Source organism: Arachis duranensis, chromosome 1, assembly GCF_000817695.3.
Source record: "Arachis duranensis cultivar V14167 chromosome 1, aradu.V14167.gnm2.J7QH, whole genome shotgun sequence".
In the NCBI taxonomy this organism is placed as follows: domain Eukaryota; kingdom Viridiplantae; phylum Streptophyta; class Magnoliopsida; order Fabales; family Fabaceae; genus Arachis; species Arachis duranensis.
This window is the reverse complement of record NC_029772.3, coordinates 8,656,302-8,671,055: the sequence shown is the minus strand read 5'-3', so window position 1 is coordinate 8,671,055 and position 14,754 is coordinate 8,656,302. Positions and strand designations below refer to the sequence as shown.

The following is a 14,754-nucleotide window of genomic DNA, read 5'->3' as shown; positions in this document are numbered from 1 at the left end:
TATAGAAAAATATTAAAAAATAATAATAATTGAGTCCAACGGATGGCTAGCTAATAAAAGATGAGTCAATGGAAGGTTTGAATTTGATAGGGATTGAATAGATTACTAAGAGTGGCACCAAAGTTCCAACTCGTATTTACTTCTCACCCCAACATTTTTGTGCAATCTCACCTAATGTCTGCAATTCTCATTTATTTCAGAATAACAACTCAATCACTTCTTATTTGTGATTTCTGAACACAAATTCATTCTTCTGTGTCACGTACTCACACTAGATCACACCCCTTCTTTCATTAAATTTATATGAGGGTTTTGCTGAAAAAAAATTAAAAATGCTAAATTATCATCTTTATTCTAAATAAAATTGATTTTGTTATTGTTCTGATATTTTTAAAAATTAAATATACATTTAAATTATTACCTTTTTAAGAACTAAGAGAATAATTACAAAAATAAATTAGGACTCCTAATTTACTAATAATTGTCTTAATGATATTCTCAAAATTATTACCAAATTTAAAAACATTGGTTAAGAGAGTAAACTAAAAAAGAAAAGTTTTATTTTCTTCTTGTTTACCAAATACATAAAAATACTTTAAAATGAACTTTTTTTTTCTTTTACATTTTCTATTAAGAGTACTTGTTAGAAAAGTAAAAGTTTTTGAAACTTCACTACATTATTAAATACTAATACTATTATTCCATCCATTCTCGAATACTAATTGTCTAGTTTTGAGTTTTTACATAAATAACAAAATAGTTAAATGTGCTGGAAATCTGGAATTATATTATAAAAATTAATTAAAAAGTAAATTACATAATTGCTCTTAATATCAATAATTATTCTGTTTAATTATTTTACTGTTTTTTTTTTCTCTTTCATCCTATCCCTTAATTTAGAGCTATGACTATAAAATACAAAAACAATGCTCTATTGGTTTTCTAATTAATGGACCTTTATTTGTGGAAGAAAAAAATTCTAGAAAGTAGACACTTATTTAAGAAAGGAGGAAACAGCATTTTAGTTTCATTTGGACATAAATATATAGATAAATTAATTATAAATGTCGCCATTTTGACATCCCTATTACTTTCCGTTGTTACAGACTCTCTTTTCCATTGTTTAAGGCTTTAGGAGCTAAAAGGCCTGAACTTTTATTTAAGTGGACCTCTTTTTCTCTTTATTATTTCTCATACTTTTCAAAGTATTAGTCTGGGAGAACAATTGTGAATATAATGTGTTAATAATATTCTATATTGCGTATATATTTGAAATGATAATATATTTATTTATATAGTGCATAAATAAATAAAATAAAAAATTTACATATAAATTAAAGATTTTTAAAGTATTTTTATGTTATACATTTTTATATGTACAATTTTTATGTAATATATTGCATAATTTATTTAGTTGATTTCGTTAAAAATTAAGAGGAGGAAACAGAAGTTCTTAAAGGTTTATAATAAGCACCAACTATTAGTAATTTAATATAATCGAGTATTGAAACTAATTCATTCCAAATTGAAGAACACCCATCTATAATTATCATTTTAAAATGTTATTCCCACACCATCTATAGGGATTTTTTATTTTAATAAATAAATTAAATATAATAATTATTAAAATAAAATTTAAAAAATATTTACCAAAATAAATATCTTTCTCTTATCTTGTAAACAAGATAATTTTGCACGTATCTCATAAACGAGATATATGTAGCGGGAAAATAAACGGTATTTCTCAAGTTTCAATACTCAACACTTATTTAAACTAGTGAATTAACCACTCTATCGATCTACATTTCTGTGTGTATAATTGTATATGTATATAGAAATATTTATTGGGCCCAACATGCAAAAGCTAAAGTTTGAGATCCAAACATGGTAACTCTACTACAGTCCATAGGCCTACGAGAACAGCAAAATGTTTCACTGTCTCTAAATTTTGGAGACAAATTGGACAAATAGGGTCTTTACTCTTTACTCAATTACTCTTTACTGACCCAATTATACTCTCTAGCTCTATAGCTAAATTTTAAATAATTATTTCCAACAATTTTAAATTTTATGTTCCTTATTAGATAACAGAACCATTAATAAGTTTAATATGTACATATTTAACAAAAAGTACGGATTCAACATCATTCCGTCGAACTAATTTGAAAATCAACCAATAATTAGGGAGAAAAAAAAACTAAAATGAAAAAAATTAAATAAAAAATTTAAAACTCAGATGAAAGAACATTATTTGAAAATTAAACAAAATAAATTAATTTAAGGTATAAAATTTTAGATTTAAGATTTATAATTTAAGACTAAAAATTTAGAATTTAGAATTCAGAATGAAAAAGTCTAGGGGTTAACAACTTTATTAAATTTTGGCCAGCATGTAACTAGTAAAGAAAAGTGAGTCATTGGATGAAATCTCACAACATCAAAATCATCATTTATGTTGGGGGCAAAAATAATACACATTACTATCAAAATATATATTAATTTAAATTTAAAAATATAAAAATGCACATTAATTATTCGAATACAAAAAAAAACTAAAAATTACATTAGCCACTAACTTTTAATATATTAATTCATCTCTGTCATTTGGATCATAATTTGAAATTTTGGGTCGTCGTTGTCCAGGATCAGCTACCAAACTTTTCATCAGTTACAAGACTTTTCACATTGAATTCTAATAACTTCTTTTTATTAGAAGAGACTAATGGAGTGACTTCAGATTCTAGTGGTAGCTTTCTTTTGAAATATTTTTCCATTACTATTTCTAAAAATAAAAATATATATATTCTAAATTAGTAAATTGATCAATTCACTTAAAAAATTTATATACAATATAATTACATATAATAAAATAGAACGAAAGATAAACAAATAAATAATAAGGATCACTAAATTGAGAATAAAATAGAATATATAAATTCATGAAGAGAATAAAAAAATAGATTAATACCTAAACTATAATTGTTTGAATTAAAATTTTAAATTGAAAATATCAAAAAGAGAAATAATGAAATTGGAAGATACATATAGTCATAGAGAATTATCTAAAACAAAATAGAGAATTTTAAAATTTACCTTTTGATGAAGAAAAGATGACCACTAGACAAGGAATAGAAAAAGAAGGTTGAAAATATGAACCTAAAAAAGGATTTAAGAGAATAAATGAGTGATGACTGAAATTTGAAAACAAAAAAGACTAAATTTAATTAAGTTAACTAATAGTCAAAATCATAAAAAGATAAAATGGGCTTAGACTTATTATCAAATGGCACCGGGGCAAGTGCCCCCATTAAACATGGGTCCTGTCTAAATGGCTATTTGATAATTATAAATTACAAAAATTACTAATCTCTAACACTAATCGTTTAAAATAGCGAAAATAAAAGATGACTGATCAATTCAGAGAGTATAATAAAGACTTTGCAATTGACCAAGGACAGTGATGGCTGAAATTATAATGTTTGGAGGTTGAAAAAAGAAGTAAAAAAATAATTAAAATAAAGTTAAATGAGTGTGTTTGTTTAGTTGTGGCCCAATAATTATTTTTCAGCTGAAGTCAACTTCTTAATGGGTTTAATTATTAAAATAAAAAATGTTTTATCTATTTTTATATGGTAATTTTATGCTAAGTTGACATGTCACAGAACACACCACACTTTGGCGAATTGTTGTCACTTTAATATTTTTACTAATGGTGATTAAAAATAAAAAAATGAACTAAATTAAATGTTAATACGGAATATTTGTAAAATTTTTCGATAATTGTAAAGAAAAAAAAATAATGTATCCTCGTTGAAAAAGGGTACAACTATTAAACGGTTTCTTAACATAGAATTTATCTTAATATATGCGTGTGCATGTATACCTAATTATTCTTATTTATTACAAACAACATAATCATAGTTTAGCATTTTTCTATTTAAGGAAGTACCTAATTTTGAGGTTTGACTCTTTGTCCAACGTCAAAATGTCAAGAGACACCAACAACTATCTTCATATCCCTCTCGTCATCTTTGTTAAACAAAACAAAAAGAAACAACATTTTTTTTCAAATTTTCAAATTGTTGTTTGCAACTGCAATTGCAACAGCAACATTGCGGTTGTATTCGACAGATTAGACACCTTCATTTGCAACAATTTGTCACACCCCAATTGTTTTAATTTCATACAAATTTTTTATATAAATAATCATTAATAATTCCCCTAATAATCAATTTCTCCAAAAAAAAAAAAAATTGAATTATAAATTAAAAAAAAATGGCTCCTTCATGGGGTGGTTCATATTTTCTCTTTCTTTGTATGTTGTTAGGGTTCAGCACAATTGCATATGGTGGGAATTTCAGCACTGATTTTGACCTTCTATTTGGAGATGATAGGGTTAAGATTTCTGATGGTGGACAAAGCATGTCCCTTGCAATGGATAAATATTCTGGTTCTGGGGTTGCTACCAAGGATCAATTCTTGTTTGGAAGATTTGACATGAAGATCAAGCTTGTTGGAGGAAACTCTGCAGGAACTGTTACTGCATTTTATGTATGTATTTCTTTCTTTTCATTAATTCCTAATTTAATTACCTTCATATTTATATAAAGGTTTAACTAATTAAAGTGATGGTTTCTGTAGTTTTATCAATTTTGTAAATAAATTCATATATTTTAAAAATTTATAACTAAACTTTTATATTTTACAAAAATTTGTGATTAGGTTCTTGTCCCATACAAGAATATTAAAAAATAATTATTTTTAAGCATAATTTTGTAAGAATTTGACCGAAAAAGTTATTAAATAAAGATATAATCACAAATAAAAGTAATTTACAATTATATATATAATTTATAGTAACTGATTTTAGTGTACAAATAATATTTTTGAATATAAATATACTCGAAGCGTGTAGCATTACCATATGTTAGTTTTGATTATTTGACATGTAATGTGGATGTTGATGGTGCGTGCATGCAGCTAAGCTCCACAGGAGATCACCATGATGAGGTTGATCTTGAGTTCTTGGGGAACTTAACCGGAGATCCATATATGCTATCAACAAATGTGTTTGCAAATGGTGTTGGGGGTCGTGAGGTTCAATACTATCTTTGGTTTGATCCAACAGCAGATTATCACACCTATTCCATTGATTGGAGCCCTACCCGCATAATGTAAGCTAATTACACAGTGAAAACTCAAGTACAGTTGAAAGACGTTTGATGATAATTTAGTCAAATCTGTCAAATCATTTAACTACTCTTAACTATTAACTTCATATTAAATTAGGTGCATCTGAGTTTCTACCTAACAAAACACTATACATTAATTTCCATTCATGCAACTTCATCTTCTAATAATATAAACATTTGTGGATTAGTTCATACAATAATATATATCTTGTTTTGTGGTGTATTTGGGATTGCAGACTCTGGGTGGACGACACTCCAATCAGAGTGATAAACAACAAAGAAATAATCGGTGTTCCATTCCCAACAAAGCAACCAATGAGGCTGTACACAACACTCTGGAATGGGGATGCATGGGCAACAAGATGGGGCCAAGTGAAGATTGACTTGTCACAAGCACCATTTATAGCAAGGTTCAAGAACTACAATGGCACTGCTTGTGTTCCAAAGAAAGGCATAGCAGATTGCAAGGGTTTTGGTGCTTCAATGAAGAGAGGTCTTGACAATGAAAACAAGAAAAAGTTGAAGCAAGTTAACTCAAAGTGGGTTGTTTATCACTATTGCCGTGATTTGAGGCGTTATGCTCATGGATTACCCTTTGAATGCCGTAGGGACAACATGGCACACAGTGATAATAATCAATAAATAATACATTAATTTAAGGGAAATGGGAATTTTGGGGAATCAATTTATTACTTTCTTAGCCTACTAAATCCTTTATTTGGTGTTTGAGGGATATATATATATATAATATTACTTATATCATCAAAAGAGGATCATATTCGATTTTACTCTTTTAAATTGTATTATTGCTCCATATTTTATACTTAAAATATAATATATTTAGTTCTAAAAATTATAATATTTTTCAATCATGTTAGTATATACAAAAAATCAACTACCAATCATACTCTATCAGGTACTTCAAGAAGAAAATTGTATGTTCTATAGTTCTATTATACTAAATACTATCCACTTCAGTAATCATACTATATAAATGTATGTAGTACAAGAAGTTAAAAAGCTCACTCCATCATCACTTGACACTAATTGCAAGAAGATGACCAAAAAAGAAAAATAACAACTAATACTACAAAATTGAAGTGTGGAATGCTACATGAAACAAAACCAGCACTTTTCTCTTTTATGTATAAGCACATCTAAGCACTTTTCTTTAACACTAGTTGAGTTCTACAATTCATTTTGAAGAGTAAATCAGTTCACTATGTAATAAAAGAATGAATATAAGAATGTTTCTCATTTTTCAAAGGATTGAACGTAAACATTTTCTTACTTTGAGAGCTCGTTGAAGTTCTTGAATTTGATCAAATCACATGCAACCATGCATGCATCTATGGATCCATGCATTTCATCTTCTAGATTTGTGTCTTCCAAACCAAAAATAGATCATAGCAGCCACAGCAGCACTAATAGCTCCTGCTAACCCTAATCCCTTCACCACCACCGGCCACGGCGGCAACTCCAACTCCTCCTCTTCGCCGCCACATCGAGAACCTCTGCGGCCATCAAGCCCTGCCACTCCTATCGCTCTCTCTGCCTCCCTAACCCTCTCTCTCAAACCAATCGCAACCCACTCCATGCACCTTGCTCTCTCCTCGCAATTCCTCAACGCCTTCTCCAATTTCTCGATCTTCTCCGTTAGGATCCCAATTTCCCCCAATTTCTCATGGATTTTCTCCATCAGCGATTGTTCAACCCTAAATCTCTTGCTTCTCTCTTTGATCTCATTTATCTCTGTGACTATGAGCTTCCGCTCCAGCTCCCTCGCCTTCATCTCACTCCGCGCGTTCTCTTGCTTCAACGCCTTCCTTTCTCTCTCTAGAACCTCAGCCAGAGTTTTTCTCTCTTCTAGAAGCTTCCGCAGCTCCGCTATGGCTTCCGACTCCGCCTCATCCTGAACCTCGTCCTCTATAATCTCCGCCACCTCCGGCACCGATTCCAAGGTCAAGTCCGACATGGAATGGTGGCGGCGAAGCGTCATTGCCCTCGCCACCTTCGCCACCGCCGCAATCTCCGGCTCCGCCTCCATCATCTTAGCATCGTCGATCTCGTTCTATCTTATTGATGCGTTTTCTCGATCGATCACGATTTTCACGAATTCTTCAACTGCTGCAAACGAACGGATTCTGCTGCGGCGACGCGAAGGAGCGCTCTTACGATCGAAAAGTGATATATCAGAGATCGGAAAAAAAAAACTCGGCGTTTGGTTGCCGAGAAAATCAAAAAGAAAAAAAAAATGACGGAGGAAACTGTAATGTAGTAAGTTTAAGTTCTTGACTTTTTATTTTTTCGAGTATTAAAAAATGCGAATTTTTTATTTTCGATACATAAAAAGATAACAATTCATATAAAAAAAAAAGAGAAAAATAATTTTTTTTTGATATGGTACTCTCTGTATATTTTGATAAGCATGAAAAAGAAACAATTGTAGGTTGTATCTTCAATTTCTTTTTATCCAGACATATTTTTTATATTTTTTATTTAACTATCATATACTTTAATAATATATTTTAAGAGTATAATAAAAAAAGTACTTTTTTTGTATTTTAGAAGTTCAATACATTGAAAAATGAAAATATAAAAATATTTTTTAATAAACTATTTGTTTTTTATATACGTTAACAAAATCTTTTTATTTATTTATTTTTTGTCTATTAGAAACACACAGCATTTCAACAGAAATTAAAGCAAAATTCTGTTGAGAAACATAGGTTTGACATCTTGTCGGTCCACACTACTAACTATATCAATACATTGAAATTCCAAATGTATTCATAATTTACCAATACAAGATACTTTGACAATGAATCAATTTGATGTGTTAAGTTCATAGAACTTCATTAATCTTCCAGAGATTTAGGTCTCACTTGAAATCAACAGCACTCCAAGGAGGCAAATAAGAAGAAGAAAGGAAAATAGAATGGTATGGATTAACTTGCAAATTAGGATTCTGTTTCATAGTTACAGTTTGCTGACAATTGTAACCAAAGTTTACAGCTTTTAACCACAGAATGCTGGCTCTTCATAGGGAAAGCATTGCCTCATTATGGCCCTTACCATCCCTCATATTATACAAACCACAAGAGACTAAGCATTTTTTTCCGCAGATACGAATACGATTCCTTTAGTGTATAGTTTCTCCCTAAGGATGTGTTTCTGAGTTGGATTTCTGAAGCGAAAGAATGGAACGGTTCCATTTCTCTCTCTCCAGAACCCCAACTCAGGAACACCCCTTAAAATGAGAAAATAAGAATATATCCACCTTAAAGTTAAGTCTTCTCACTTTAGAGATTCAGTTCAGTTTAGAGGGGGAACTTTTCTTTTTGCTCTACAAGAGATTGCTCTTTCCATATTTTGAAATCTTACTTAGAAGTTAGAACATTCTTGTCATACCATACTGAACAGGTCCAACTTTTCTATGAGCAGTGGCTCCAGCTGCAGCACTAATCCCACCATATTGAGCCTTAGATTGCAGCAAATTTGTTTCTATGGCTATTTGATCATCTTGTTCTAGCTTGTTCACTCCGACACGTGTCATGAAAAATGGGTTCTTGTCGATATTGATTGCTATATCGGGCGCTATCTTGGCATTAACTCCACATTGTTGACCATGTGTTGTTGCCTGCAAAGGAACGCCCTTATCGGCTTCTGTTGCCGGTCGATTACTGGTGCTAGAACTATGGTAATAGAATGCTGTGGGAACAGGTTGAGAAGGAACCACAGAACCTCTTACTAATGTTCTTGGATCATAAGAATCCTTGACAACACTCGCATACTCATATGGTCCAACCGGCCCAACAACTTTACCAGGTTTTGCTGAAAATATAAATGCAAGTATAACTTATTATAAATCATGCATGTAAAACTATAAACTTACTTAAAAGGAACAATGATGACAAATCTATACCTAGTGGAATTCTTTGGGCACCTGGCATCGGCCGTGGCACTGTAATTTCTGTATCTCTCGAGCTCTTGTTATAGTCTTCAGCTGTTTGCCGGTTTTTCGAGGAAGCAATACTCGTCTGCTCTTTGGTGGGTGCAATGTTTGAATGAATAATTGTTGACCTGTCAAAATAATATCAGAGCATGATGAAGTGAAAATCTGACTATGCCTCCTTGTTGATGTTAAACATTCATAATCATAACATATATGCAAACAAAGACAATGCTGCGGTGAACCGAAGATAATGTTGGTTTATGATGCACTAGGTTAGTGATTATAATTCTGCAAGATTCAATTTTATATATGGTTACCACAACTACAATGGCAATGCATAAAATGCCTAACAAATGCAAATGAGAAATTGCAACTATAGATTAGAATTACCTTGGAAGAGAAACATGCTTTCTATCAAGTGGCACTGCTGGTCCATTTTTACCATTTTCCTCTAAATGAGCAAACTGCTTCCGGAATTGATCAACGGCACTGTACAGAAATTGTAAAAACTATCAAGAGAGGAAAAGAGAAAAGATGGCGAAAACAGTTGAAATGCAATGAAGAAAATAGAAACCTTGGATAAAGAAAATTAGTTCTCTCTGTTCCATTCATGTAGTCTTTCAATAATTGCGGATGATACTCTAGAATCTCACGGAAAATCAGCTCACGAATTTCCTCCTTTGTGACTCTTCGCCTTTCGAATTCGAACTCCATTTTTGTGATTGGCTGGCAGGACGGTTCTCTCTCAACTTTAGCCAGTCCCTTGAAGTAAGGATCAGCCAATGCCTGAAGACACCAAAAACCATTATATATCTCAAGAAAGAAGGTCAAGATAACATATTACAGATCGTTATACATGATCTACAATGTCACAATGTCACAAACCTCTGCAGCAGTAGGTCGGTCTTTCGGATCAAAAGCCAGCAATCTCTCTAGTAGTCGTAGCGCTAAAGGGTCTGCATTAGGAAACTTATGTGCAAATGGCACAGGCTGTTTTTTCCTCATGCTAGTAAGGTATCTCCGTGCCTTCTCATTGCGTACCTGCATCCAACTCAAAAAATTTGATGCAAGCCTGTAAGCTTTGGTTCAGAATTGTGCTTATAGTGCAATAGATGGTTTCGTGCACAACTGCAAGGAAGAAGTTACCCGTGATATGGTATCCAGTGAGGGTGTCCCAAGCAGATCTGTCATCAGATCCAACTGGTGGACAACATTTTTTCCAGGAAAAAGTGGCTTTCCTGTGAGCACTTCGGCAAAGATGCACCCGATGCTCCATATATCAATTGCTGGTGTATACTGCACCAAGAATTACAAAAGGAGAAAAAAGGAAAAAAATGTTACAGCTGCAGAAATCTCAAAATCCAAAGCCAACCAGAAAAATATCAAAATGAACACAAAAGTGATAGTTCAACATAAGAAGCAAAGAAAACAAATGCATATATGACTACACTATTAGTAAGACAAAACATAATGATAACAGTCTTCAATCTTAAGTGATAACCAAATAAATGTATCATTGGCGTAACGCAATTTAAATTAAGGTGTGGTAAGTAGGCTAGAGGCATTTTTATACTATCACCAGTTTCTACAGATGTCCAAAAGAATCTAGAAATGCCATACCTTAGAATAAAATGATCCACAAAGCTCCGGAGCTCTATACCACCTTGTTGCAACATAATCCTACACAACATGCAATAAGCAAAGCTCGAAACATCAGTCCCTACTTTCCAAATCAAGTGATAAGTTTAGATAAATAAATGAATTAAAAGCAAAGCTGGTCGCGAAAAAAAGGTATAAAGGAGATGTATTAAAGGCGTACCGTCCAAAAAATGGTAGTTGGTGTGTCATTGAAGGCAACTCTAGCTAACCCGAAATCACAAATTTTAAGTTTACAGTTTGCATTTGCTAGTATATTCTTTGGCTTCAAATCTCTATGATAAACGTTTGCTGTATTGTGTAGCAAATTATTAGTTAGAATAGGCAATATTGAAATCAATATCAACAAAATCACTAAGAAACTTACAAGACAATATATATTCAAAAGTACTTTTTTCATAAAATAAGCACAGAAACACCCAAAATCAGTAAGCACGGCTACATATGGATAATTACCGGTGTGAATATACTTCAATGCTCGAAGTAATTGGTAAAGGAAAAACTGATAGTGCTCTTTTGTTAAGTCATCATTGGCTTTGATGACTTGATGAAGATCAGACTCCATAAGCTCAAAAACAACATAAATATCTTTGAAGTCCTTCCTAGAAGGTGGCAGCATGATGTGTTTGATTTCAACTATATCAGGATGTCGTAGAAGCCTAAGAAGCTTTATTTCACGGAGGATACGCGCGGCATCAGATATATGCTCGAAGATGTCATGAATCTTCTTAATCGCCACTTTTTCACCTGTATGAGTGTCAATGGCCGAACAGACAACACCATAACTTCCTTTCCCAATGACTTCTTGAATTTTGTACCGGTTGGCATCACCATATTCGGAGAAAAAATCCATCTCTGTTGAATTCTGTATCAAAATCAGGAAAGTTAGCTTTTATGGTGTAAAACAAGTTACAAATTGGCCCCGAAGCATCAAATAAATACAAAAAGGAAATTAGATCACAGGTAGAAATATAAATTAGAAACAAACTTGAATTTTCTTTGTTGTCTTAAAAAGATAAATTTACATTAGACATATTTCAGAACTCATCAATAAAATTAATAGGCATAATACAAATTCGTATGTTAACATAAAAGTCAAATCATGGAATTATCATAGTAGCAAAGATTCAAAAACTCAACAAAAAGATGAGTTCAATTATATTTATAGGACTATGATTATTAGTATGTCACAGATTGAAATAAAGCAATCAAGCAAACAGATAATAAACATGAAGTGACATATTGCCTCCATAAGAAGGAATTATATTAGAAGACAAAATTTGATTTGTTAACAGAGGACAAAGGAAACTAAAATACCAATAATATCACACAATCACAAAAAGTCTGATCTGATACTGTATGCATTTAGATTAGGAGTTCAATCTTGAACTGAGACAGATTGCATAAATCACAAATCAAGAGGGGCAGAAAAGATTATTTAAAAAAGAAAAGAAAATATCTTGCCAAACCATGCCGTTATGCTCTCATTAGTAACAGATGCATACAGAAACCAAACCACATGAAGGACTAAAACTGAAAAAATATGAGTCTCAAGTTAACAGAGTTAAGAACAAAATCAACGCATTAATAACTCTCAGTAACCACCATTCTCCAACATAATCTTCATGATCTCATTAGGGTGGTGCCTTCATCATAACTCTCACCAATCATCACAACCACAAAGATCAATAAATAAGCCTGATAGATTCATTGATGACATAATAAGTTATGAACTAAATCATGATTACTTTACCAATCTCAATTGCACAATTTTCAGAAATGATGAGCTGAAAAAAAATCCACCTTTTTCCTGTGATCTTGCTGCATTTTCTGCTGAGCCCAACAAAATTATTGACACCTCTTGAAGATCAAACACAAACTGAACAAAACAAAGACCTTAGAATTTTCAAAAAATTCAAACTTTGACCATTCAAATCAGCCACATTTATCCCCACCTACCCTCTCTCCTTATCACAAATCCACAAGAACAATCCCAGCTTATTATTATTATTATTATCCTTCTCTTCACCAAACATAGAAGAAAAATGGAATCACTGATAAACAATTAAACACACACACACACACTGGCTCACTCTTCTCCAAATCCCACAAACACCAACCTCACCAAGTTTTTGGAAGAACCAAGATTTCTAAAGCCACAAATTTCCAATTTGGCAACAAAAAGTCCTTATTTTTTTGAATTTTCTGACAACCCCACCAAAGATCCCGAGGTGGAAGAAACACACCGCTATAGCTTTGTTGATTGAAGTTAAAAACCAAGTGATACCCACGATTTGTTGCAGGTGAATAAGCCGAAATGAGAAGAATAGTGACACAAAAAGAAGAAGAAGAACGTTGGAAGTGCGCAAGATCTGTGTACACCGACAGGGAGAGGAGAGAGGAGAGAGAAAATAGAGATACGTGAAAAATAAAATATTGAGAGGCTTAAGCCTTAAATCTAGGTTGGTGCCTTTTTTGTGTATCTTCTTATCCTTAACGTATATTTAGTGCTGCATGTATACTCTCTACGGATAGGGTATTTTTATACGAAATTGGCGTATATTTTTTGTTTCTTCACGGTATTTACTAATTTCACATGTCAAGAATTAATAAAAAGATAACTAAATTTTTTATTTTTTTTACAAATATTTAAATTTTTTAAAATTTAAAAATATATTTAAATTTTTAATTTTTTTTAAAATAAACATATCGAGTTTTAATTAAAAATTTATTATTAATTAATAAATAAATTATTATATATAAAAAATAGAATTTAAATGTTCGATATTTATTTAAACAAATTGACTATTTGATCTATCTAAATTAATTAATTACGTATGAATTATTTTAAGAAATGTATAAGAGCGTGTTTTGCACTTTTGCTTGGATTTTTTTATTTTAAAGAGCATATATGATGCCTCTTGATGAGTTACTTCAAGTGAATTGATGAAATTTAGAAGGTTAAATTGCATAATTAAGATGAAAAGAGTTGTACATTTGTAAAAAAAGGAATGCAGACGAAAATTAAAATGCAAAAAATTAAATTAAACTTTTAAATATTCGGGTCCATTTGCAGTTTTGCACTCCATTTTCCTCATGTTATAATCAGTGTGTCTGGGAATTTGTGTGTGTTATATAATTAAATGGAAATAATTGTAGTTTTACTTTTAATAATAAAGAACATATTCAATTATGATACATTGTTAATTCGCTCGAATGTTTATTAGTCAAAGTACTTATATAACAGAGATCATCAGTTAAGTTAATTTATTAAATATTAAATAAAATTTTGTAGTAAAATTCATTTGTTTAATTAATATTCAATGTGCTTTATTATCATAAGCATAATCAAAGTTTAAGACTAAGTGTTGAGTTGAATTTAAACATATACTACTAGCTAGCATTTTGGATATTAACACTACTTAATTAAATAATAAGAACTAAATATTCTAAGAGCCACCTAACCTCATTGTGGGAATTAACTTAGTTTTGTTGTCCATTAATTAATTTAGAATCATAAAGAATATCATTAACATAAAAATATTTTAAATATTTTTTGTAAAAGTTTTAAAACCAACCTTTGTAAAAGAGAAATATATTAACAATACCTTACTAGCATTTTTTTTTTGGTTTGGAATTTCCTGTCCCATCTGTGAATTACAAATTTGTGAACAAGAAAATTTTAGTGTGACGTGGGACCGGGATTGTTCAACACGTGGCATGTTTATAGAGGTTAACCGTGATAGTTGGGTGGCCCACGTGGCAGTGCCAAAATGTTTGGAGTAATTGTACCTTGTTTCAGTGTAATGTTATCACCTTATTGTGTTATTCACTTATCATGATCTTATCATTTGTTTTTTGTCTATATGTAAAAGTTTGTGGTACCACCGGAGATTCTACCTCTTTTTTAATTAATATTATCATACAATTAATTAAAAAAATTCACGTTAA

General features: G+C 31.3%; 3 protein-coding genes across 4 annotated transcripts; 1 reads left to right on the top strand and 2 right to left on the bottom strand.

Annotated features, from left to right (window-relative positions):
* Nucleotides 1–4,275: 4,275 nt before the first annotated feature.
* On the top strand, nt 4,276–5,834 carry LOC127747472 (xyloglucan endotransglucosylase protein 1-like). The gene is made up of 3 exons (XM_052261414.1): nt 4,276–4,551; nt 4,981–5,174; nt 5,429–5,834. The coding sequence occupies exons 1-3, from the start codon at nt 4,276–4,278 to the stop codon at nt 5,832–5,834; spliced, it is 876 nt and encodes a 291-aa protein (XP_052117374.1).
* LOC127745743 (peroxisomal and mitochondrial division factor 1-like) lies at nt 5,089–7,388 on the bottom strand. Its single transcript, XM_052259374.1, has 2 exons — nt 6,484–7,388; nt 5,089–5,161 (listed from the first exon to the last, which is right to left on the bottom strand). The coding sequence occupies exon 1, from the start codon at nt 7,240–7,242 to the stop codon at nt 6,559–6,561; it is 684 nt and encodes a 227-aa protein (XP_052115334.1). The 5' UTR covers nt 7,243–7,388; the 3' UTR covers nt 5,089–5,161; nt 6,484–6,558.
* Nucleotides 7,389–8,111: 723 nt separating this feature from the next.
* LOC107477740 (mitogen-activated protein kinase 20) lies at nt 8,112–13,251 on the bottom strand. 2 transcript variants are annotated; one of them, XM_016097808.3, is made up of 10 exons: nt 12,557–13,251; nt 11,260–11,668; nt 10,967–11,094; nt 10,768–10,827; nt 10,294–10,443; nt 10,033–10,188; nt 9,722–9,933; nt 9,538–9,636; nt 9,118–9,275; nt 8,112–9,026 (listed from the first exon to the last, which is right to left on the bottom strand). In XM_016097808.3, exons 2-10 carry the CDS (start codon nt 11,654–11,656, stop codon nt 8,584–8,586), a joined length of 1,803 nt encoding a protein of 600 aa, XP_015953294.2. In that variant the 5' UTR covers nt 11,657–11,668; nt 12,557–13,251; the 3' UTR covers nt 8,112–8,583. The 2 variants fall into 2 exon arrangements, with proteins under 2 accessions (XP_015953294.2, XP_020993396.1); XM_021137737.2 differs by having other exon boundaries at nt 12,607–13,251.
* Nucleotides 13,252–14,754: the final 1,503 nt, after the last annotated feature.